Source organism: Rhinatrema bivittatum, chromosome 2, assembly GCF_901001135.1.
Source record: "Rhinatrema bivittatum chromosome 2, aRhiBiv1.1, whole genome shotgun sequence".
NCBI classification, from domain to species: Eukaryota; Metazoa; Chordata; class Amphibia; order Gymnophiona; family Rhinatrematidae; genus Rhinatrema; species Rhinatrema bivittatum.
The window spans coordinates 21,761,357-21,787,900 of record NC_042616.1 but is presented as its reverse complement, the minus strand read 5'-3'; the positions used below and the strand labels follow the sequence as shown (position 1 = coordinate 21,787,900).

The following is a 26,544-nucleotide window of genomic DNA, read 5'->3' as shown; positions in this document are numbered from 1 at the left end:
TTCTTCCATATTGGAGCATAATTATAATTAAATAATTCTGACAAATTGGCTCCAACCTGGACCCCCAAATATATATATTTTTTGTAATTAATTTTATTGGATAAACAGCATTATACAAGCCAATAAAGTACAGTCAGTTTCATCTCCAAGGAGACAAACAAATTATCCAAAACATTTTATATATTCCCACTCCCCCCCCCCCCCCCAACATGGCAACAGCAAACAGAACGAGGGCACATGTCTCTGAACCACAAATTAAGCAACTAAGTGTACATATATAAAGCCTCAGCAGTAAACAGATTTTTCCCACTGTGCCCATCCAAATAGTGCCCTTATGAAAAGGACTGGCCACAAGCCCCTCCTTTGTAGAGTCGTGCAGATCCCAGTTTTACCCTGTGGACCAATTCTCCTGTAACCAATTATCTAAGGGAGCCCATATTTTCTCAGATTTAGCCACCGCATCTTTGCGAAAGGCGGTAATTCTCTCCATCACTCGAATGTGTAGGAGCTTAAGGACCATCATACGCAACTGCAGTGTATCTTGCCTCTTCCACCACTGTGCGATCACCAACCTAGCTGCAACGGCTATATTTATTTAAGTTCTTTTAATATACCGATGCTCAAGACGAGGTCTTATCGTACCGGTCTACAAAAAACAAGGGGGGGGGGAACCAGTTAACACAAGAAGCAAAAGTTACATTAAAACAGGGAAGTCGAACATGGCTGTTTGAAGAAAAAGAGATAGATTAACAATTTCTATTCTAAATGTATAGAAGAGCCAATCAGCAAGGAGCGGTTGCTTCTCTATTAAACTTAAATACATATTACATAATGGAGATTCGATTGCAAAGTTAATATACATGATCGGTTCTATAATAGCAGATACTTAATGCAGCTGGAAGAGGACATCAACCAAGGGGTGGAGGTCCTTGCGGGTACCATGGGTTTCTTCAACAATAAGCTTGGGTGAAGAGCCAAGTTTTCAGTTTTTTTCTGAATTTGAGATGACAATGTTCCTGGCGTAGGTCTGGTGGGAGAGAGTTCCAGTGATGTGGTCCCGCGGTGGAAAGCGCTCGTTTTTCGATGGAGTTATATTTAGTGGAACTGCTGGGAGGAACTTGTAGGGAGCCTCTGTATGCAGATCTGGTTTTGGCCTTGATGAGGAGTGTAATTTGAGGGGGTATGGTGAGTTGCAGAGAGGATTGATGATATGTGGATTTGTGAATGATGGTCAGAATCTTGAAGAGTATTCTGAAGTGTATGGGTAGCCAATGTCTGGTGGCAGCTATCCCTTGTTCCGGCCATAGCCCCAGGAGCCACCCGTCAGGATGTTGCAAAGGTTCCTGTTCCACCATGTCTTTAGCCATACCCTGTACTTGACCCCAAAAAACTTTAATATTCGGACATTGCCACCAGATATGTATAAAAGTGCCCAGCTCCTGTTTACACCACCAGCATTTATTTGAAAGATTGGGGTACCATTTAGCCAATTTAACAGGACAGATATAGCACCTGTATAGCAATTTATATTCATTCTCAATCATAGCGGTAGCCATTGAATGGTGACCTAAACCTAGAAAACAAGTATCCCAGCGCTCAGTATCCCAGCTACCCCTCATATCTTCCGCCCATGCTTTAATATGAGATGCTTGGTACGTCCCATCATCATCCAACAATTTGTATAGCTTGGACATCATTATAGGGGGGGGGGTTTGGATACCAAACAGAACCCTTCCATCAATGAGACTCCCCGGGTCAGATCTCTAGCAACCTCTGAGCTATAAAGAAAATGGCGTAACTGGGCATATGCCAGGAAATCAGACCGGGATAGATGATATTCCCTTTGCAGTATACAGAAGGGCCTCACCTTTCCTGCTTCCCATACTTGTTGTACTCTATAAAGTCCCTTGCCTTCCCACGTTTGAAACGTTTGAGAAACCCTAATAGGAAAATTTGACAGAGAGCGAAATTGGGCCGGGAAGAAACAAGCTGTTTTCCCCGTTAGGCGTTCCCTCCAATTATACCATATCGTCAGAGTACAATGCAATGATGGTAAAATGGCAGGATCCGACAAAGCCGGCCTCTTTCTGTCCCAGAAAACACTCTCCGGAGTATCTCTACCTAGCTGGAAGCCTTCAAGCACCATCCACTGCTTCCCACTACTTGGGATATGGTAGTCTATTACTGCTTGGATTTGTGAAGCTACATAATATTTTTAAATGTGGAACCCCTAATCCTCCCTTAGCTCTGATCCGATACAAAACTGTACCGGAAACCCTTGGGGGGCGTTTTTTCCATATATAGGAAAAAAGTTTTTTTTGCACCGTCGCAAACCAACCATCAGATATTAAACAAGGCAATACCTGAAAAAGATAGCTCAACCGTGGAAACAAATTCATCTTCACGATAGCTATCCTTCCCAACCACAAAACATGGAATCTCTCCCATTTTTGCATATCCTTGTATAGAGTTCTAATTAGAGGTTCATAATTCACCTTAAAAAGATCTTTAGGTTCCTCCACCAAGTTTATCCCTAAATATGTAATGGGGCCTTTCATCCACCGATATGGGAATAATTGTGACAGGGTAGAGTGTTGGGTAGTTGAAAGATTCATAGGCAAGATCTCTGACTTATCCATATTGACTCGAAAACCGGAGACACCACCAAATTGCTGCAAGATGCTCGTCAGGGCCTTCAGTGATGAGTCCGGTTCTGTTACCATGAAGATAATATCGTCAGCATATAAAGATATTTTGAAAGCCGTGGTTGCTATTGGAACTCCCCGTACATCCCCCGAGATGCGAATCAGTTCTGCTAAAGGCTCGACACTGAGAGCAAAAAGCAAAGGGGACAGTCTGGTACCCCGATAAATCGGGAAGGTGTCAGTATAGCTCCCATGATCCCCATAAATTTCCTATAAAAAAAGAGGCATATACCCATCTAAGCTGGGTGCTTTTCCGGCCTTGAGAGATTTTATAGCATTTTGAACCTCCAATACTTGTATAGGCGATCCCAATATCTGTTGCTTCTTTTGTGAGATGGAAGGCAAAGAGACCCTTCCCAGAAATTGAGCAATATCCGCCTCCGTAGTATTATGATCAGTGGTATATAAAGACTCATAAAAGTTCATAAAGCTAGATTTTATTGCCAACAACCTTGTGTGTTCCTGGCCATGCTTATCCTTAATAACATGAATATGAGACATTGTCCTTTGGCCTTTCAGCTTATGTGCCAACAGCTTGCTGGCTTTATCACCTTGTTCATAATACAATTGTTTTACCATGTCTAACTGATGTGCAACTTGGTCCGCATCTATCCCTTTCAATTCTTGTCGAGCCGCATCTAAATTATGTAGTGTATTGGAGTTTTTTTCCCTGTTTATGGTCTTTTTCCAAAGTAGATATCCTACTTAACACTTCCCGCCTTTGTAATTCTTTTTGCTTTTTATGGTAGGTGCCCAAGCTAATAAGTTTCCCCCGTATGGTAGCTTTCAACCCTTCCCATAACGACACTGGAGAAATCTCAGGCGAGCTATTAAGCGTTAAATACTCTTCAATCTGCCCTTGCAATTTAGGAAAATATAATTTATTTTTAATTAAGCTATCATTCAACTTCCAATAACGGACCCCAGATTCCCACTGTGGCATATCTACTTCCCACAATACTGGCGCATGGTCAGACCAGGTAATAGGTTCTATATCTGCATTCCGCGCATGATCACTCAGTTTTATCAATGAGAAAGTAATCAATACGTGAATACGTATCGTGGGGCCTAGAATAAAATGAGAAATTGTGGCTATGTGGGTACAGAAGTCTCCAAATATCAAGTAAGTGCCAATCGGATAATAAGCGTTTAAGAGAACGTCTATCACCCCGTGTCTGCCCCCCTTTCCCTGATGAGGTATCCTGATCAACCAGTGGTGCCATGTTGAAATCTCCCCCTATTACCAAATAACCACCCTCCAGATGAAGCAATTTTTGGTTGATCTCATCCAATACCATTCCCTGATTTTGATTGGGGCAATACACATTTACAAGTGTAAGTTTACAATTAAATATCTCCACCACGAGAGAGCGGTGACGTCACCCGCTGAGATGGCCGCCTGAGCTCCGTGCTCTCCCCTCCGCCACAAGCAATCTCCCCCCATCGCGGGAACAACCGGGAAATACCTCTCCAAATTCAGAGACTTTGAATCGCCAGCCTTTCGCGATGTCCACCCCGCGGAAAAAGCCCGATTTAAATAGATTTTCGTTCGCAGCGGCGGCTACGGCTGCGGCCCTGGCCGGCGAGGAAGGAAACAAGATGGCGCCGGCGCGCGACTCCGCGGACACTCCGGAGGAGCCGGATGAGAAAGGCGACTTAGAGGTACCCACACGGCAAGAATTTCGGATTTGGTTCCAGGAGATAAGGGGAGATATGGCGCGCTACCGGGAGGAGCTTGGAGCCATGTTTGCAGGCGTCCAGAAGGAGGTTCGTGAGATAGGGCAAAGGGTGGATGAAGCGGAAGCGGGGCTGCAGGAGACGCAGATGGAGCTGGAAAGGGTCCAGGATGAACAGGGGAAACTAAGAGAAACGCAGGAGGAACTTCAGAGGCATGTAGAAGACCTGGAGAACAGAGCAAGGAGGGTAAACCTCCGGTTCCGTGGCATACCGGAAGGAGAGGAATACACAGACTGTGCATTAGCAGTGCAAAGCATATGTGCTCAATTACTGGAGCCGGAGGGCAAAGCGGAGCGGCCCAGGGAGGTTGTCCTGGAGCGGGCCCACAGGATCTTTGGCACCCCCGAAATAATTTGCCTAGAGACATTGTAGCATGTTTCCACAGCTTCTTGGTGAAAGAGCAAGTAGCACAAGCAGCCAGGACACTGGGCGCCATCACTTGGAAGGGTCACAAAATTGAAATTTTCCAGGATTTAGCCATCTCCACTATAAAGAAGAGGAGGGCCTTTTGGGATGTGATCCAAATCCTGAGAGCTCACAATATCAGATACAAATGGCTATTTCCCTTCGGATTACAGTTTGCTATCAGTGGCGTAACGTCCAGAGTCCACCAGGTCATGGAAGCAGAGGATATACTACGAGCAGCATGGCTACCTGATCCGCCCCAGAACGGGAACATGGAGAAGTCCGTGGACAGTAGCTTGCGCAGCGGACAACGACCTAGATGGCAGAGAGTGGACACGGGCAGAGGACGACTAAGCCGGAGATCGGGAGGCAATACTGACCTCGAAGCACCAGGATAAGACTCTAGGGGTCTGCTTATGAGATACCAGTATACTGGTCGGGTCCTTTGTGATATGCAGGCAAGGGGTTTTTTGTTACCAGGGAGGTCTGGGATGTTCAGTTCTGCAGTCCAGAAAGTGGACTTATATGTTGGTTAATGTTGAGATTACTTACCTGATAATCTCCTTTTCCTTAGTGTAGACAGATGGACTCAGTACAAATGGGATAGTATCCGCGTGCTAGCAGTTGGAGATGGATCTGACGTCAGCACGGGGTATATATATCCCCACAGGAAGCGTAGCAACTTAGTAATCTTCCTTGCAAAAGCTGTTATGGATGTGTGTACTGACGCTCAGTGAAAAGTGAAACAGGATTCCCCTGACCGATTGACAGTAGCTGGAGATCACCAGCATTTCCAACCGGAAGGCGTTAACACCTGGTAGAGTGTACGCCCTTATGGAAACAGATGACATGGCTTACCTTGAATCGGTGAAACCCATGTACACAGGCAGCAGGGCGGGATGCTGAGTCCATCTGTCTACACTAAGGAAAAGGAGATTATCAGGTAAGTAATCTCAACATTTCCTGGTGTGTAGCCAGATGGACTCAGTACAAATGGGATGTACAAAAGCTTTACTCCCAGCCTGGGCGGGAGGCTGCCTGAGGACCATGTAGTACCGCCCTCGCAAAAGCCGAGTCCTCCCTGGCCTGGACATCCAGACGGTAGAACCTGGAGAAGGTATGAAGGGAGGACCATGTCGCCGCTTTACATATTTCTGCAGGCGACAGCATCCTGGATTCTGCCCAGGATGCCGCTTGTGCTCTGGTAGAATGAGCCTTGACTTGTAAGGGCGGAGACTTCCCAGCCTCTACGTAAGCTGCTCCGATAACTTCTTTAATCCAGCGGGCAATGGTGGGCCGCGAGGCCGCTTCACCTTGCTTCTTCCCGATGTGCAGGACGAACAGATGGTACGTCTTTCTTACTTCTTGTGTCACTTCCAGATATCTGGGCAGCAATCTGCCGATGTCGAGATGGCGTAGTAAACGCCCTTCTTCAAATTTCTTCAAACCCGCCGTGGTAGGCAAGGATATGGTTTGGTTAAGATGAAACTGTGAAACCACCTTAGGTAGAAAGGAGGGAACTGTGCGAAGATGGATAGCCTCAGGAGTGATTCTGAGAAAGGGATCACGGCAGGACAGTGCTTGTAGCTCTGAGACGTGGCGTGCTGAACAGACAGCCAGCAAGAACACCATCTTCAATGTTAGAGAACGGAGAGACAGGCCCCGAAGGGGTCTGAAGATAGACCCCGCGAGGAAATCCAAAACAAGGTTGAGGTTCCATAAGGGCACAGGCCACTTCAATGGCGGACGAATATGCTTGACTCCTTTCAGGAAGCGAGAAACATCTGGGTGCTTGGCAATGGTCTTGCCATCCCTCCTGGGACCATAGCAAGACAGCGCAGCCACCTGAACCTTGATGGAGCTGAGGGAGAGACCCTTCTGAAGGCCCTCTTGCAGGAAATCCAACACAATAGGGATTGTAGTCGTATGTGGATTGGTGCCATGAGTGTCGCACCATGCTTCAAATACTCTCCAGATCCAAACATAGGTGAGGGATGTGGAAAACTTGCGAGCTCGGAGGAGTGTATCAATCACGGGCTCCGAGTAACCTCTTTTCTTCAGTCTAGCCCTCTCAATGGCCAGACTGTAAGAGAGAATTGAGCTGGATCCTCGTGAAGGATGGGACCTTGACGTAGAAGGTCCCGGAGAGGAGGCAGGGGAAGAGGCTCCCCTGCCAGTAGTCTTCTTATGTCCGCGTACCAGGGTCTTCTTGGCCAGTCTGGTGCCACTAGAAGAACTAGGCCCTGGTGTTTCCGGATCTTGTGGATGATGGCGCCCAGCAGAGGCCACGGAGGAAAGGCGTAGAGAAGAGTCCCTGGAGGCCACGGCTGGACCAGGGCATCGATTCCGTGTGAGAACGGGTCGCGCCTGCGACTGAAGTATCTGGGTACTTGAGCATTGGACTTGTCCGCCAGTAAATCCATGTCCGGAATCCCCCAGTGATCCACAATCATCTGGAAGGCTGTGGGTGACAGCTGCCACTCTCCCGGATTTAGGCTCTCTCTGCTGAGGAAGTCTGCTGTGGTATTGTCCTTCCCGGCAATGTGGACGGCGGAGATGTCGTGAAGATTTGCCTCTGCCCAAGCCATCAGTGGGGCGATCTCCAGAGATACTTGTCGACTTCTGGTTCCGCCCTGACGGTTGATGCATGCCACCGTGGTGGCGTTGTCGGACATCACTCTGTCTGCTCTTCAGTCTGTGAGCGAATCGAAGGCATGCCAACCGGACTGCCCGGGCCTCTAGACGGTTGATGTTCCACGCTGCCTCTTCTCTGTTCCACCGCCCTTGTGCGGTGAGTTCTTCGCAGTGTGCTCCCCAGCCGCTCAGGCTGGCATCTGTGGTGAGCAAGGTCCACGTGGGTGAGGACATCTTCGACCCCCTGCTCATGTGGTTGGACTGCAACCACCACCGCAACTGGGTCCGCCCTCTGGCTGGCAGATGAAGGCGTGTGGAATAGTTCGGTAGCCGGGGGCTCCAGCGAGAGAGCAGGGAGTGTTGTAGAGGTCTCATATGGGCTCTCGCCCAAGGCACTACTTCCAGGGTGGATGCCATGAGACCAAGAACCTGCAGATAATCCCAGGCTATGGGCCAACTGGCTCCCATCAGATACTGGATACGCTGCTGAAGTTTCAACTTTCTCTTGGTAGTGAGACTGACTATGTCTGCCCGGGTGTCGAACTGTACTCCCAGGTATTCTAGTGACTGGGAAGGCTGTAAGCAGCTCTTGCTGAGGTTGATTACCCAGCCCAAGCTTTCCAGAAGGGCGATCACTCTGTCGGTTGTCCGAAGGCTCTCCTCTCGAGATTTCGCCCTGATCAGCCAGTCGTCTAGGTAGGGATGGACCAGAATTCCTTCCGGCCTGAGTGCCGCTGCTACCACTACGACCATCTTGGTGAATGTCCGTGATGACGTGGTCAACCCGAAGGGCAGAGCCCGAAACTGGAAGTGGCGTCCCAGAACCTTGAAGCGTAGGTAGCGCTGATGATCCAGATGGATCGGGATATGCAGGTATGCCTCTGACAGGTCTAATGCCGTGAGGAATTCTCCTGGCTGTACTGCGGCCTTGACGGAACGCAGAGTCTCCATGCAAAACCTCGGTACCCGTAAGTATCGATTGACTGACTTGAGGTCCAGCACGGGCCGAAAAGTACCCCCTTTCTTGGGTACCATGAAATAAATGGAATAGTGTCCAGAATTCACTTCCCAGGCAGGTACTGGGATGATGGCTTTCAGGGACAGGAGCCTCGCCGGGGTAGCTTCCAATGCTGCCTTCTTGTGTATGGGACATGAAGATTCCACAAACTTGTCCGGAGGGAGATGATGGAAGTCCAGATAATATCCCTCCCGGATAACGGCGAGGACCCACTGGTCCGACGTGATCTCGACCCATCTGGGGTAGAAGAGGGTTAACCTGCCCCCTATGGCTCCGTTCCCCAGATGAGTCGGCTGATTCTCATTGAGAGGCGCGGCCGGGACCCGAGCCCGGGCACGCACCCCTCTTGCGCTGCTTGGTCTGAAAGGACTGATTCCTGGCCTGAGGACGTGGTGCCTGGTAGCGACCCCTATAAGGAACAAAGCGCTGTGAACTCCTGCCCCTGGAGGGCCTTGGAAAGGCGCGCTGGCCCCTTCTGGACCAATCTTCCGGCAGTCTAGGCACTGGAGAGGCACCCCAAGTACTGGCCAGTTTCTCAAGGTCGCTGCCAAATAGCAAAGAGCCCTTAAAGGGCAATCTGGTGAGGCGTGTCTTTGAAGGCGCATCAGCTGACCATCTCCGGATCCAGAGCTGCCTCCTGGCGGCTACGGAGGATGAAATCCCCTTAGCTGTTGTCCGGACCAGATCTGATGCAGCATCCGTGAGGAATGAAAGAGCTGACTCCATGTCAGCTGCTGGAGCGTTGTTCCTAACCTGTGACAAACAGGCACGCGTCACCACTGTGCAGCAGGTTGCAATCCGCAAAGATAGAGCTGCCACCTCAAAGGTCTGTTTCAGAATGGCGTCCATTCGCCGGTCATGAGGCTCCTTGAGGGCCGTACACCCTTCAACTGGAATGGTAGTGCGCTTGACCACAGCGCTAATCAAGGCGTCCACCTGAGGGCACGCCAGCAGGTCCTGGATAGCCGGTGCCAATGGGTACATGCCCGTCAGGGCCCGGCCCCCTTTGAAGGAAGCCGCCGGTGCCGCCCATTCTAAATCTATCAGTTGTTGTGCCGCTTGCAAGAATGGAAAATGGCGGGCTGTAGGACGAAGACCTTCCAGCAGGGGGTTCTGCGCAGAAGGTACCGAAGCGCTGGGACCTGTAATATCTAACTCCGCCAGACACTGAGACACCAGGTCGGAGAGATCCTCCTTAGGGAAGAACCGCCTCATGGTTCTATATGGCTCAATCCCTGGGGGAAGGTCCCCCTCGTCCGGGAGTTCGGACTCGTCCGGTGAAGCCTCCTGGTCTGATTGATCTGGACTGTCCAGCGGCGGGAGGTCCCGCTCACGATAAGGATGTGAGGGTCCAGGAACAGGATCCATAGGAGCAGCAGCCGCCGCAGTCGCAGCCACTGCAGGAACCGCAGCAACCGCAGGAACAACAGGAACAGCAGGGCCTGGACGGGAAGCCGTTTGCATCTGTACAAAGGCATGAATCCCCTTAAAGAGATCCACCCAGGAAATGGAAGCAGCCTCTAATCACCGGGGTACAAGATCCCCCAGGATTCCCGATTGGTCGAGACTGCCCGCTAAATCCGGGGTAGTCCCTGGGGAACTGTCAGCAAATCGTGGATGAGACCGGTCCTGGCCCGAGGGTCCCACGGCCTCCTCACATTGGGCACATAGGGAGTCTGGCTCTTCACTGTGCGTGGCTCTAAGCTGGCATGCAGAGCAGAGGCCAAGGGCTTTAATGCCTGAGGCAGGCGGCTCCGCCGCTGAAGACGCTGCGGCGTTCTGATCCATGGAAAAGTATGCGCTGAATGCTTAAAGAACAATATGCGGCAGCAATAAGCGCCTAATACAACAGGCGCACAATAATAACAAGATGCGGCAGCAATATGCGCTTAATACAACAGGCGCACAATAATAATAATATGCGGCAGCAATATGCGCTTAATACAACAGGCGCACAATAATAATAATATGCGGCAGCAATATGCACTTAATACAACAGGCGCACAATAATAATAATATGCGGCAGCAATATGCGCTGAATACAACAGGCGCACAATAGTAATAATATGCGGCAGCAATATGTGCTTTAGGTGCTCAGCAATAGGCGGCCATGAAAACAGCTCAATTGTATGCAATATGCACTCAGCAATATGCAGTTAGCAATACACGCACTATGGCGGTCAATAGGCTCTCAGCAATAAGCGGTCAGTAATACACGCTCAATGGCATTCAATAGGCTCACAGCAATAAGCGGTCAGTAATACACGCTCAATGGCATTCAATAGGCTCACAGCAGTAAGCGGTTAGCAATACCCGCTCAATGGCATTCAATAGGCTCTCAGCAATAGGCGGTTAGCAATACACGCTCAGTGGCATTCAATATGCTGTCATCAACAGGCGGTTAGCAATACACGCTCAGTGGCATATGCTCACAGCAATAAGGCAATATACGCACAAGGAGGGATAGAGCCGCGCCTATTACGGGCGCTCAATACCTGAACAAGGCCCACAAAATGGCGTCCTCCACGGCGTGCCACACCACCGATCCTCTGCTCCTCGGAGACCAGAAATAAGAGATGTACGCCTTACCTGATCATCGGCGCTTCCCGGCTGGAACCCGGGTGGTCTCCGGCTGCGGGGGGAGAGGGCAAGTACCTTCACCGCCGCGTTTGAGGATATGCACCCTGCTGCCTCGTCCACGCCGGGACCGAGGCGCCTCGTAAGCCTCACCCGAACCTCGCCCGGGGGCTGTGTCCCTGCCGCGATTCGGCCACCGGACCGAGGACTTAAACCTCCGGGGGACCACGGAAATCACCCCGGGAAGCTCAACTGGGGGAGGGACCCCCTGGGTATCACCGCAGGAGCGCGGGGCTCGATGTCGTAGAAGTTTTAGTAAGTAGAAAAAGAAAAGAAAAAGTAGATTTGGAAAACACGCTTAGCAAGCGTGCAGGCTCTCCAAACTGCTTTGGAGACGGAAATTACTAAGTTGCTACGCTTCCTGTGGGGATATATATACCCCGTGCTGACGTCAGATCCGTCTCCAACTGCTAGCACGCGGATACTATCCCATTTGTACTGAGTCCATCTGGCTACACGCCAGGAAATGGTTGTTATAAGTAAAGCTATCAGCAATGTTGAGGTGGGAGCTATTATGCTCCCTCAATACTGGGGGGAGAAACTCAGGATTACAGGTGGTAAGACAGGGTGGAGGGGATTCAGGTCCGGGGAGGCGGGAAACGTCAGCGCTCTCAGGGATATGAACCACGAGGTGGAGAGTGGTTGGCAGAAGGGCAAGGTGGGGGGGGAGTGGCTATGCGGAAGGGTCTTGTTCGATATTGTAGCTGGCATGCTTATGGTTACGTGCCCATGGTTAAAATGACATATATGAGAAGGGGGGCCATCCAGGGAGCGGTCGCACAGCTTTATTTAATGTGTCTATGGGGATCTTAAATATCGCCTCACTGAATGTGAAAGGCCTTAATACTTATCATAAACGTCAGCTTTTGCTAAAGGATATGGCCCTACTAAAGGCGGACATTATCTTTAATCAAGAAACTCATGTTCGGAAACGCTATGAGCGATTGCTCCCCACTAAAGGGTATCCCCAGGTGTTTCATGCCGCAGCGACAGCACAACACAAATACACTGGGGTGGGGAATTCTCTTCGCCACATCTATGGTAGTGGATATTATTTCGGTGATCAGAGATGTGGAGGGACGATATATACTAGTGAAAGCTAAAATCAACGAAGTGCTGTTTACTTTATTGAATGTCTATGCTCCGAATACGGATCAGTCCTCATTCTTTAATAAACTATCTACAGTTCTAAGTGAATGGGCAGACGGGCATCTCATAGTGGGTGGTGATTTTAACTTTACCCGCTACCCTTATCTAGACAATACGGGAGGGGGAGGAGTAGGGAGTAAGACTACCAGGCAAGCTTTAAAAAACTTGATAGCTGACAGGGGGTTAGTAGATGTCTGGCGGCTTCGTAATCCTACGTCCCGCAATTATACTTTCTTTTCAGCCCCGCATAAGTCCTACTCCCGGATTGACTACTTTCTGGTCGATAGGGATATGGTGGGCTTAATCAGAGATGCGGATATAGGTATAATCTCCTGGTCGGATCATGCCCCTATTTGGATTAAGCTCTTCCTAAGAAGTCCACAAGCGGGTGTAAAATTTTGGAGGCTGAACGACAGTTTATTGGATGATAAGTCATTTGTGGATACGATAAAGGATAAGCTAGTTCAATATTTAGAAATCAATGATAATGGGGAAGTTTCACCTGGTGTATTATGGGACAGTATGAAGGCGTATGTGAGGGACCTTTTTATTGCCAGGGCTGCGTACGTGAAAAAGGTGAGGGAGAGGGAACGATGCTCGTTCATGGATAAGATAGCCTGGCTGGAGCTGCAACAAATGTACCCTCGATCCAGGTCTATTGGGGAAATTGGCGGAGGCTAGAGGGGCGCTACAGGCCCTGGATAAGGATCAGATAGCTTTTCAGCTACAGCAATTGAAGCAGCAACATTATGAATGGGGAAACAAAGCGGGGCGGCAATTGGCTAGGAAGCTAAAAGAAAGAATCACAATCCAATATTATCAAGATAAAGGGGCCCCAAGGTCAATATGTATATTCGCAGCAGGAAATAGGGCATTGTTTTAATCAATTCTACCGCACACTATATGATTCAGGGCAGTTGAGTACCCCGCAGGAGATTGAGCAGTATCTTAGGGACGTAGCGCTTCCTGTTCTGTCAGCAGACCATAGAACCCAGCTCAATGAAGAGCTTAGAGAGGGAGAAATATCTCTAATCATTAAAGATCTTAAATTGGGGAAAGCCCCCGGTTTGGATGGGCTTACAGGGAAATTTTTCAAACTTTTCTGCTTGGAATTGACACCTACCTTAGTGTCCATGTATAATGCATTACGTGGAGATGGGAAGCTTTCCACTGAGTCCAATACTGTGGGCATTACGATACTGGCTAAGCCAGGTAGGGATCACACTCTTTGTGGTTCTTACCGACGTATATCATTGATTAATATAGATATGAAGATACTGGCGAGAGCCTTGGCTATCAGGCTTGGGAGTTAGCTCCCGGGCTGGTTCATAATGATCAGTCAGGCTTTATACCAGGGAGGCTGGCGTCGGACAATGTGCGCCGGGTGGTGGAATTGATGTGGTGGGCCCAAACTAAAAGCATTCCTGCAGTTCTGTTAGCCATTGACGCCAAAAAGGCGTTTGATCGCGTACACTGGCCCTATCTATTTAAAGTTATGGAGGTTATGGGCCTGGGGGAGTATTTTATCACATGGATTGGCAAATTATATGGGAATCCACACGCCAGAATTAAAATCAATGGGGCTTATTCGGACCCCTTTGCAGTGAACAGGGGCACGCGGCAGGGGTGCCCTTTATCTCCATTATTGTTTGCCCTCTCGTTAGAGCCCTTTGCGGAGAGAATTCGAGGTCATCCAGATATTCAGGGTATCCCCATTAATGATGTGTCATATAAATTATCACTCTTCGCTGATGATTTGTTATTTACAGTCGCCCAACCGGAGGTCTCTTTACAGCCATTGTTGGAGGAAATGCATACATTTGGCAGGTTGTCTGGTTTTAAAGTTAACGCTGACAAATCTGAATTGTTAAATGTTTCGATGCCTCATGACCAATACGCAGCGCTGGGGAGCACGTTGCCTTTCCGACTGGCTAGAGAGGCAATAAAATACTTGGGAGTCAAAATTGGGACGCACCTGGCTGATTTATATAGTTTAAACTATGACGCCTTAATGCTCCGCATACAACAAGACCTTGCCAGATGGGACAGGAGTGTCCCCTGGTCCTTCTATTGTCAGCGAGTAAATAACCGATTTACATTAACTTGGTCAAGTCCTTTCATGATTTTGTAGACCTCTATCACATACCCCCTAAGTTGTCTCTTCTCCAAATTGAACAACCCTAACTTCTTTATGTTAGGAAGTGCTAGGAGATGGCTTCCACTTTCCAGGGGATTGTGTGTTCCTCGACAACAGCTTGACCCCAGAGGAACTCTGAAGAGGTGCAGAGGCAGGCGAGGCATGCCCGAGCATGGGCTGGACAGGAGCGAGGCTGAAGTGAAGACAGACGATGGAATCCAGAGCAGGGACGAGGCTGGAGCGAAGACAAGGATGACTGAAGGTACTGACCCTCCACCAGACCTGCACACTTCAGGAAGACCCACAACGCAATGGTGGTCTTTTGAACAGTCCTCCGACCGTTCCAAGCCCTTTCGGTCCTGCCGCTGGGTAACAGCAAGAAGCGGCAGGCCAGATGGAGGCCAGCGACAAACGAAGACCGGAACATAGAGATTCAGTCAGTCAAAGACTGAGGCGAAGACGTGGGTACTTGGACGAGGACTCAGGAACGAGGACACTTGGACGAAGACAAGGAGCAAGGCACTGAAAACACGGAGTAAGGAGTGAGGTTCTGAAGACACAGAGTCAGGATCAAGAGCTGGGTTCAGACTGCGAAGCAGCGCGCCCTACACAGCCCACCCACGGGCCTGGTCGCGGACCACACTGGAACAAACGTAGACTCTAGATGAGATAGTGGAATAACTGAGAAGAGCATGTTGCAGAAACTGTACAGGCCTGCACCGAGGCGCACCCTACACAGCCGCCAGTGGCTGGTCGCAGACCACGCTGGTACGGTACAGATTCTGGCAGAGTCTTTAGCATGGACGGAGCAGGCACAAGGAACTCTGTAGACCAGGGACAAGGATTCAAGTGGAAGTCTCCCGGAGGCTTGTGCTGCAGTAGTGAGGAAGGGAATGTGCCACGAGACACCCTACTCAGCCCGCCCATGGGGCTGGTGGCAGACCACAGCTGGTGATCGTTACAGCACACTGGGCCGACTATTTCAATGTATTATTCACTCTGACACCTAGATCTCTTTCCTGGGTGGTAACTCCTAAGGTAAAACCTAACATTGTGTAATTACAGGAAGGGTTATTTTTCCCTACATGCATCACTTTGCACTTGTCCATGTTAAATTTCATCTGCCATTTGGAAGCGCAATCTTCCAGTCTCGCAAGGTCCTCTGCAATTCGTCACAATCCACTTGTGATTTAACTACTCTGCATAATTTTGTGTCATCCACAAATTTGATCACCTCACCCGTCATACCCCTTTCCAGATCATTTATAAATATGTTAAAAAGCACTGGTCCAAGTACAGATCCCCGAGACACTCCACTGTTTACCTTTTTCCACTGTGAAAACTGACCATTTAATCCTACTCTCTGTTTCCTGTCTTTTAACCAACTTGCAATCCACAAAAGGATATCGCCTCCTATCCCATGACTTTAGTTTTCTTAGAAGCTTCTCATGCAGGACATTGTCGAACGCCTTCTGGAAATCCAAATACACCACATCTACCGGTTCACCTTTGTCCACAAGTTTATTCACCCCTTTCCACAGTTGCCGCCATCAAACTGAGCACCTGTAGATAGGTCCACATTGTCGGGAATATAGTGCTCACCCAGTGATGCACCTGTGACATCAATTTCTGAATCAAAACTTCTGGCAGGAAAACTTTGTCTTGCATCGTGTCAAACCAAACACCCAGATACTCCAATGGCTGAGATGGCTGAAGACTGCTCTTGGCCAGGTTCACCACCCAACCGAGCTACCGAAACAAGGAGAAAACCTTGCGGGTCACCAAGTGACTCTCTTCCAGAGACCTGGCTCGAATCAGCTGGTCATCCAAATACAGGTGTACCAGGATCCCATCTCTACTCGTCGCTGCCGCTACTACCACCATAACCTTGGAAAACATCCAGAGGGTAGTGGCTAGTGAAAAAGGCAACGCCCAAAACTGATAACAGCGTCCCAACACTGCAAAATGCAGAAACCGCTGGTTCTCTTCAAATGGATGGGAATATGAAAGTAGGCCTCGGACAGATCCAAGGAGTTCAGAAATTCCCCCGACTGCACAGTCATTATCACTGAGCATCACGTTTCCATGCAAAAATGAGTTACCCTCAAATGACTATTGATACTTTTGAGATCCAGGATGGAAGGAACGGAGCCCGCCTTCTTAGGCACAACAAAATAAATGGAATATCGCCCCATACTTTCTTCAGATGTAGGCACTGGAACGACAGCCCTCAGCCGAAGGAGCCTTAGAAGCTTAGATTCCACTGCCTGCTTCCTCTGTGGGGAGTGGTAGGGAGACACCATGAATACTGCGAAATTCCAGTGTATATCCTTCTCGTCTCACCTCCAGGACCTACTGATCCGATCTGATCTCGACCCACCTCTGAGAAAAGAGAGAGAGGCATCCCTCTGTCTTTCTTCCTGAAGATAAGTTAGCAAACCATCATTGGGAAGCTCTGGAGGATGCGCCACCCGAGCCCACTCCTCTCTTGGGCTGTCTAGGATGAAAGGACTGAGATCTACCGAAAGGCTGAGTACTCTGACAATGCTTGGAGACGACCCCTCATACCAGAGGCATTGCAACTTGTCCTCCAGCAAAAGAGGGACTGGAGATTCACCCCACTTACTGGCCAATTTCTCCAACTCCCTCCCAAAGAAGAGCGAGCCTCTAACAGGCATTTTCGTAAGGTTAGCTTTGGGGGCTGCATCTGCTGACCAATTTCGCAAAAATACTTGATGCCTGGCCACCACCACTGGACCTACTCCTCTGGCCGAGGTATGGACCAATTCACAGCCCGCATCTGCTAAAAAGGTGTCAGCGACTTCCATAACCGCTCTGGAAGTCACTCCAGAATCATCAACTTCCTGAGAGAGGAGCAGACAAGATCGTGCCACCAGGGCGCAACAGGAAGCGATCTGTAAAGTCATCACCATTGCTTCTGCTTCAAAGGCTTGCTTAAGGATAGCCTCAATCCCCCTATCATGCTCAACCCTCAAGGCCACTCTTCCCTCCACAGAGATAATAGTCCGATTAGAGATGGCACAACCCAGTGCATCCACGTTTGGAAAATAAATGCTCTCTCACCGCTGGATCCAGGAGATACAAGTGTACCAATGTACGACACCCTTTAAAGTTTACCTCTGGGGCGCCCCATTCAAGATCAATCATAGAAACATAGAAATGAGGGCAGAAAAGGACCAAATGGTTCATCCAGACTGTCCAGCAAGCTTATGGTAGCACCAGCCGCGCCATACAGGTTTCCCCCATAAAGGTATCATCAGGGGGTGGCAACTAAAATGGCATACAAGTTACCCCCATACTTAGTTTCCCAAACTGCTAAACACAGGGCCCTCTTTAGTTGCTGTCTGATTTCAATTCCCTGTTATCTCTTGCCGTTGAAGCAGAGAGCAATGTTGGAGTTACATCACAAGTATAAGGCTTATCGGTTAAGGGTAGTAACAGCCACATCAGCAAGTTACCCCCAGGCTTGTTTTCCCACACCGTAAAAGTAATGTCCTTGTTGGTTGCTGTCCCCTTTTACTTCCCACAGATAAAACAAAACTTTGGGTTCACGGTGATTCACAGGCACATGCATACGTCTTCTGCCAGATCCCAAGTTTCCCTGCTGCAATGGAATAAGAACAGTACAAGTTTCCACAGTTTTACAGCCTCAAAAGGTCACAGGTTGTTGCAAAACTGTTACAAGGGTCAGGCCTTGTCTCTACATTTCCCTCTTGAGGAATTCCAGAATTAGGAATTCCTCACTATTAGGGAAAAATGAAAGAGCAATGGGTGCACTGGTAGGCAGGGCTCTTCAGCAGTGATTACAGATTATTCAGTGGAAATCCAGGAAACCCCCCACCACCACCACTTTTCTTCTCCTGGTGCTGCTGGTTTTTCTCCCTTGCTACCTGCTCCATTGATGGCGCCGTGGCTGCAGTGATTGTCCCCGTGCCGTGAGTGTCCTTGCCCCTCCTTTGCTGCCTATAGCCCCTCCTTCCCCTCCGGGTGATGTCATTATATCACCCATGTGCAGATGAGACGTAATGATTCCCGGAGCCCTAGTAATCTTATAATATATTGAGAAAATAAAATAGGTTTCCCAATCTTACTTGTGTCTGTAGAAATTATTTTGCTTTTACTGGTTGAGGAAAAGGGATCTCAGGTATCAGCACAGGGAGGAGATCTCAGGGATGGGAGGGAGAGGAAAAGAGTATGAGAAGACCAGGGATGGGGTGAGAATAAGGAGAGAGGATTAAGGACAGGAGATCAGAAAGTTTGATACAGAGGGGGAGGTTTGGAAATCTAGGATGGGGGAAGAGGAGGAAGGAGAAGAGAGGAGGATGGAGTAAGAGGGATTTCAGAGACGAGGATCTGGGATCGGGAGGAGGGGAGAGGTAGGAAGGAGAGAAGAGGAGGTTCCATTACCTGCAGACAGAATCTGAGATCCAGGGAGGGAGATCCAAATTGTATTGCTGTAGTGGGGAGTGGGAGAGTGGCTCAGAAAAGAGAAGGAGATACTCCATGCTGCAGGAGAGGGAGGGCTCTGGGGATACACCGGGCTGCTTCATTCTTACAGCATCAGTGATAAGCTGCCAATTTCTTATCAGGGGGTTCACCCCAGCTCTGTCTGCCTCAATCCCGCCCTTCCTGTTCCCTACACAAGAGGGGGGAAATCCAGAGCTGTGTGCACATTTATTGTGTAGCTTTCACCCAATGATGTTTAGTAAAATATTCTCTGTGTATACTAGAAATGCAGATAATGCAATCCTTACCTAGACCTAGAGAGCTCAGGGACTCATAATTCTCCTTCATCACCTCCCTGTAAAGCTCCTTCTGCTCTTCATTTAAATACCCCCACTCCTCCTGGGAGAAGGAGACAGCGATGTCCTCAAATGTCACCGGGACCTGAAACACAAACCAGAAAACACTCAGGGATACGTGGAGGGGCTCAGCTGGCTTTAATCCCATAACATTTTATCATGGAAGAGAGGAGACCAGGAACCCTCATCCCCAGGAACTGCCAGACTTGTTCCCCTGGACTCAGTTTCCTTTCTGGGCCTCAGGGTTTACAAGTCTAATCCCAGAGATCCAGAATATCAATCGTGTCTGCCTGGATAAATCTGAATAATAAAACCCAAGATCTAACAGAGCATTATCCAGAACATCAGGAACATCTGATTCTCTCACATCAGGAGAGCTCACTGTGCTCTCATCCTCCTGGATTGCTCAGCTCCTAACTTTGGGTCATCTTTGATGCCTCTCCCTCCTTCTACATATCCAAAACATTGCTAAAGTGAGTCAATTCCTCCTCTATAACACTGCTAAAATCTATCCCTTCCCTCTGAGCCTGCCACCAAAACACTCCTCCCCCCTCTTATCACCTCATAAGAACATGCCATACTGGGTCAGACCAAGGGTCCATCAAGCCCAGCATCCTGTTTCCGACAGTGGCCAATCCAGGCCATAAGAACCTGGCAAGTACCCAAAAACTAAGTCTATTCCATGCTACTGTTGCTAGTAATAGCAGTGGCTATTTTCTAAGTCAACTTAATTAATAGCAGGTAATGGACTTCTCCTCCAAGAACTTATCCAATCCTTTTTTAAACACACTGCACTAATCACATCCTCTGGCAACAAATTCCAGAGTTTAATTGTGCGTTGAGTGACAAAGAACTTTCTACAATTAGTTTTAAATGTGCTACATGCTAACTTCATGGAATGCCCCCTAGTCCTTCTATTATCTGAAAGAGTAAATAACCGATTCACATCTACCCGTTCTAGACCTCTCATGATTTTAAACACCTCTATCATATCCCCCCTCAGCCGTCTCTTCTCCAAGCTGAACAGCCCTAACCTCTTCAGTCTTTCCTCATAGGGGAGCTGTTCCATCCCCTTTATCATTTTGGTCACCCTTCTCTTTACCTTCTCCATCGCAATTATATCTTTTTTGAGATGCAGTGACCAGAATTGTACACAGTATTCAAGGTGCGGTCTCACCATGGAGTGATACTGAGGCATTATGACATTTTCTGTTTTATTCACCATTCCCTTCCTAATAATTCCCAACATTGTTTGCTTTTTTGACTGCCGCAGCACACTGAACCAACAATTTCAATGAGTTATCCACTATGACACCAAGATCTCTTTCTTGGGTGGTAGCACCTAATATTGAACCTAACATTCGGGCCGATACAGTAAAGTCCGTGGGAGAAACGGGCAAAAGGAGGTGGGACCTCCGACTTAATATCGCCAGTTTTTACTGCTTTTCTGTGCACTTTCCCGGTGCCCGAATAAATTAGCGCCTACCTTTGTTTTCTGAATCGCGCGGGAATAACTAATAGGGCCATCAACATGCATTTGCGGGAGCTATTAGGTTCGGGGCATTGGACATGCGTTTTCGGCCCCTTACTGAATAAGGGGTAAGAGAAACTGCACGTCCAATGGCGGGTTAACAGTGCGCTCCTGTACTGTATCGGCCCGATTGTGTCTTCTGTAACTTGCTCTTTGCTAGCCTGCCGACTCGTTTTTCTCCACTGCAATCTCTTCAACATTCAGCTGCATGACTTCTCTTTCTTTAACCTCACTATGATCATGTAACCCCTCTTCTCAGGTCACTACATTGGCTCTCTGTCCTCTTCCACCTACAGTTCAAGCTTCTCTCCCTACCCTACAAATGCATTCACTCTGCAGATCCTCATCTTCTTTCTTTTCCTTCCTCGTCAACGCCATTCATCAGGCAAGTTGCCTTATCTGTGTCTTTCTCCACCACTGCCACTTTTCAATTCTGTGCTTTCCAACCTGCTTTGCCGAGTGCCTGGAAGAGACTTCCTGAGTCCATGTGTTTTGCTCCCTCTCGGGCCATATTCAAATCCAGTTTAAAAAAATCTCCTTCTTGGGGGCGGATCCAAGATGGCCACTCGACAGACTCGCTCGGCTTTGGATTCCTTGGGCGTGTTTACTTTGAGTCTCTTTTCTTGCTGCATTTTACCTGCGATGGGGAGAAAACGCAAACCAAGGACTGAACCTCACCCTGCGGTTACTCCTACGTTGCCTTTCTCCGGCCCGATGGACGCCCATGTGGTGCGCAGCGACATGAGGTCAGGGCTTCAGCTGCTGGAGAGTGGGGGAGGAGAATTCAAGCTCCCCTCTCTCCCTGGCTCAATATCACCACTCCGCCCCGCCAGGGGAATGCCGCTGGATGACCCTGCCGCGATGAGAGGTGCCCTGGAAACAAAGAAAACACCGCCAGACCAAAGTGCCAGAGGGCGGGGCTCTGCAGGGTTCGCCAGGGCAGACGCAGCAGCAGGGAGCCCAGAATTATCACCAGGGCAAACCGGTGTGGGAAGAGAGGCGTTTCTGGAGGAGCCTGCTGGTGCTGTCGGAGAATCTCCCGTGTTGAGAATACCTACCATGGTAAGACCTGCAGTTTTCTCTCTTGAGACAACATGGGAAAGCATAGAAATTCTCATCTCCACTATTCTGCAGCAGTTACTTCCAGTAAATACTAAAATTAAAGAGGTGGAAGATAAAATAAAAGTGTTGTCTAATACAACTGTAGAACTGGAAAAACAAGTGTCTGTTATCAGAACTCAAGTTAATGGAATCCAGCAGGTTCAGTCAGCAATGACTGGAGAAAGAAACAACCTGCCTTTGAAAATCGAAAATTTGGTCAAAAATAGAAATTTGAGATGTATACATTTTCCTCAAATACCAATAATTTCCCCTAAGGAGTTGTTCCGGAGATTTCTTATGGAAACGCTTCAGGTTACTGAGAATTTAATTCCACCAATCTCAAAAATTTTCTTTTTGTCAAAGTTTAAAAAAAAAGGGAGGAACAAAGCGAAGGAATAACAACCTTGATACCAGTTCGAGAGCAAAACCCAGATATTTCTGCCCTTTTGGAGACTTTGGATACTGAAGTGCCAGTTCCTGCAACGTTGATGGTGACTTTAGCCCTTGAACCGATAAAGACTGGTTAATGAGACTGTGCTTTAGGGATAGAAAGGATTGTTTCTTAGGATTAAAGTCAGAGCATTCCCAGATGTTGTTGCACCCGGCCGCACCCTCTCTGTCTCACCTTTTTCTCCGCTCTCTCTTCTCCTCTGGGAAAGATGGCTACCTCCGCTTCACTACGCCTACCCCTCCGGCACCCCCGGACCGGCATGGGCGATTGCGTTTGTCATGTTCTCCCTGAGGCCTCCTAGGGTGCGCGCGCTGCCCCTTCCTTTGAAGACGTCATGGTGGGAAACTCTGGGGCATCCCCACCGCATGACGTCACTACCTCCGGGTACTTAGCTTCCGAGTTCCCACACTGCTACGAGTTAGCAAGGATTCTGGTCCAGCTATTGCGACCTCCATGGAAACGCTCTTTCAGCGTACCTACTCTTACAAACTCTCCGGGGTTACTTTTGCTTCAGGATGCTCTGGGTACCCACTCCTCGGGGGCCTTCCGCTCCTGCCTACCCTTCGGGGTTCTCTCGCTTCAAGAAGACTCTTGGAACACCCGCTCAACAGGGGTTCTACTCTCTTCTGTTTCTCTCCAGGTACCCGCTCAGAAGGACGACCAGGTACTCACTCCGAGGACCTTGCCCGCTCCTATCTACCTTCCTGGTACCTGCGCTAGGAATGCCAGCACTGGCGTTGGCCTGCCTCGCTACCTTCTATTTGTGGAAGCTTCATCCTCGGCAGCATTACTGGCCTTGAGTACCTCTACCTTCAGTCTCTCTACTTGTCTCATCACCACAGATTCTCGGCGTACTCCGCTCTGCGGATCACTACCGGACCCTCCATTACCAGCATCGGGGAGACCTACCCTGCACCTCCGCAGGGCACAGCCTGAACTACATCTTCTGAGACTACGCTGTGGCCAGGGGGAGAACTGCCGTTCTCCACAAACCATTCTACTGCTGTACAATAAAGCTTCTCATCACTTGTGTTGCTTAGAGAGCCTAGCCTATTGCTGTGTTTTCCCACAGGGCCCCTCCCCATGGGAGGAGTCATCGACACAGGAACCAGGAATCCACAAACATGCCACAAACACAATAGATGTCTCACGTGAGCCTCAAAAAAGGAGGAAGGTGCATGGTAAAATATAACAATAACACGGATGTATTTTTTGACCCACCACAATTAACACAATTCTTAATAGAGAAATCTCCTGTGATACCAGTAGTGTCCAGTCCAAATACACGACTCCCCCATAGATGGAACAGGCCGCTGTTGTTCTATTGAGGAATTTTTCTTTAAAACATTTTTTCCTTAGGTTGGGAAAGTTTCACACCCCCCCCCCCCTTATATGAGGACTTTATATTAGAGAATGGAATAAGGAATTGATTGGAGAATTACTTGTGAGAAACTGTGTCCTATTCTCTGTATTTCTGTATGAAGGTGAATCTTGTAAATTTTGAAAATGTATAAATAAAAAATAAAAATTAAAAAACTTGCCTTCTTGATGCTGTTTTTGAATCCTAAGTTCTCTCTAAGACACTTCAATATTCTTGTTTGTTGTGCATGTTTGCCTTGATTAGACTGTAAGCTCCCTGGAGCAGGGACCATCTCCTGTGTGTGTGTCTATACAGTGCTGTGTATACCTAGTAGTGCTTTAAAACATCATAAATAGTAGCAGTAGTGCTAAATCCTAACATATAGTTAGACATTTCAATGTCTGATTGCACATCACTTTGAGATGTTTTTTTCAAATTAGGAGACGATCAAAATACAATCAATCAATCAAATAAATAGCAGGGCAGGAAATGTTTGGTGTCCTGGCCAGTAACATTGCTCCCATTTCTAGTTATTTCCACGGTTCACATGCCGGTTGATTAAGTGATGTATCCCATTTCAATAGAGCCTACAATCTAATCAAGACAAAGAGACAGGGCAAAAAACAATTGGGGAATTTATCTTAACAAAATAGTTAAAATTAATGAGGCTGTAGAAGAGGACGTGATGTCATCAGGCTTGATGGCTGCCTGAGCCATAAGCTCCGCAGCTAATTTTGTACAAAAATCAAAAACGGGAACAAGAAAGAAATGGAGAAATTCCTTACCTGATAATTTTGTTTTCCTTAGTGTAGCAGATGGACTCAGGACCAATGGGTATAGTGTACTCCTGTTAGCAGTTTGAGATGGATCAGATTTCAATCTGATGTCAGCCCTAGTACATATACCCCTGCAGGAAGTGCAGCTCTTCAGTATTCTCCTCAAAAAGCATTGTGGATATATGTGTGACTGACTAATTTGAATAACTTGATTAACTTTATAATTTGATTAACTTGAATTGGTTGAATTGGCTACAGCTGGAGACGCCAGTGCCCTCAACCGGGAAACGTCGACACCCGGTAGGATGGGTTTCCTAGATGAAGGAAAGCATGGCTTACCCTTGATTCACTCGCTCCCGGGGATGTCCCCCGAGAATTCCATGAATAACGGCAGCTGTGGGTGGGATGCTGAGTCCATCTGTCTACACTAAGGAAAACAAAATTATCAGATAAGTAATTTCTCCATTTCCTAGCATGTAGCAGATGGACTCAGGACCAATGGGATATATAAAAGCTACTCCCGAACCGGGTGGGAGGCTGCCCGTGACCCACTTAGTACTGCCCTTGCAAATGCTATGTCCCCCCCGAGCCTAAACATCCAGGCGGTAAAACCTGGACAAGGTGTGGATGGAGGACCATGTCGCTGCTCTGCAGATCTCGGTGGGTGACAGCATCTGGGTTTCTGCCCAGGACACTGCCTGGGCTCTAGTAGAATGGGCCTTGACTTGTAGAGGCGGTGGCTTGCCTCCTTCTACGCAGGCCACCCTGATGACATCTTTGATCCAGCGGGCTATGGTTGCTCACGAGGCCGCTTCCCCTTGCCTCTTCTCGCTGTGAAGGACGAATAGGTGGTCCGTTTTTCATACGGGTTCCGACATTTCCAGGTATCTGGATAGGAGTCTGCCGATGTTGAGGTGGCGTAGACTTCGAGCCTCTTCCGAATTCTTATGCTCATCTGGCGAGAGTAGCAAGATGGTTTGGTTGAGATGAAAGTGAGACACCACTTTGGGGAGGAACGAGGGGACCGTGCGTAGCTGGATGGTTCCCGGGGTGAACCTGAGAAACGGCTCACGGCAGGGCAGTGCTTGTAGCTCGGATATACGATGGGCTGCGCAAACTGTCAGCAGGAAGGCTGTCTTCAATGTTAATAGTCTGAGAGACAGGCCGTGGAGAGGTCTGAAAGAGACTCCTGCTAAGAAATCCAAGACCAGGTTGAGGCTCCAAAGAGGTACCGGCCACTTTAGGGGTGGTCGGATGTGTTTGACTCCTTTCAGGAAGCATGAAACATCCAGGTGAGAGGCTATGCTGTTGCTCTCGCTCTTGGTTCCGTAGCATGACAATGCGGCCACCTGTACCTTGATGGAGTTGAGAGACAATCCCTTCTGTAGGCCATTCTGTAGAATTCCAAGATCGCAGGAATTTTGACTGAGCGTGGTATGATGTCGTGGCCCTCGCACCAGACTTAGAATACTCTCCAAATCCTTATGTATGTTAGAGATTTGGAGAACTTGCGTGCTCGGAGTAGGGTGTCGATTACAGCCCCCGAGTATCCGCTCTCTCAGGTGAGCCCTCTCAATGGCCAGACCATAAGAGAGAATCGAGCTGGATCCTCGTGGAGGATCGGCCCTTGTTGGAGCAGGTCTCTGTGTGGAGGTAGTAGCAGGGGGGTCCCTGTCAGTAGTCTTCACATGTCTGCGTAACACGGTCTTCTTGGCCAGTCTGGGGCCACAAGAAGTACTGGTCCCCTGTGCAGTTCTATCTTGTGAATGATTGCGCCTAATAGGGGCCTCGGCGGGAAGGCGTATAACAGAGTCTCCTGTGGCCAGGTCTGTACCAGGGTATCGATCCCCTGGGACTGAGGTTCCCGCCTGCGGCTGAAGTAACTGGGCACTTGGGCGTTGGACAGGTTTGCCAGAAGGTCCATGGTTGGTGTTCCCCAAAGGTTTACTATCAGTTGAAACGCTGCGGTCGACAGCTTCCATTCTCCTGGGTCTAGACTTTCTCTGCTGAGGTAATCCGCCGTGATGCTGTCTTTCCCGGTGATGTGGACGGTCGAGATCCCCTGGAGATTCACTTCCGC

General features: G+C 48.7%; 1 protein-coding gene across 1 annotated transcript in view; it reads right to left on the bottom strand.

Moving 5' to 3' along the window:
- Window positions 1–210: 210 nt before the first annotated feature.
- Window positions 211–26,544, bottom strand: part of LOC115083661 (zinc finger protein 426-like) — a 43,173-nt gene continuing 16,839 nt past the window's right edge. Inside the window, exons 2-3 of the mRNA XM_029587613.1 lie at window positions 19,198–19,330; window positions 211–646 (exon numbers count right to left, since the gene is read on the bottom strand). Coding sequence (XP_029443473.1) covers window positions 621–646; window positions 19,198–19,330 — 159 coding nt within the window. The 3' untranslated portion in view covers window positions 211–620. The remainder of the gene's footprint in view (window positions 647–19,197; window positions 19,331–26,544) is intronic.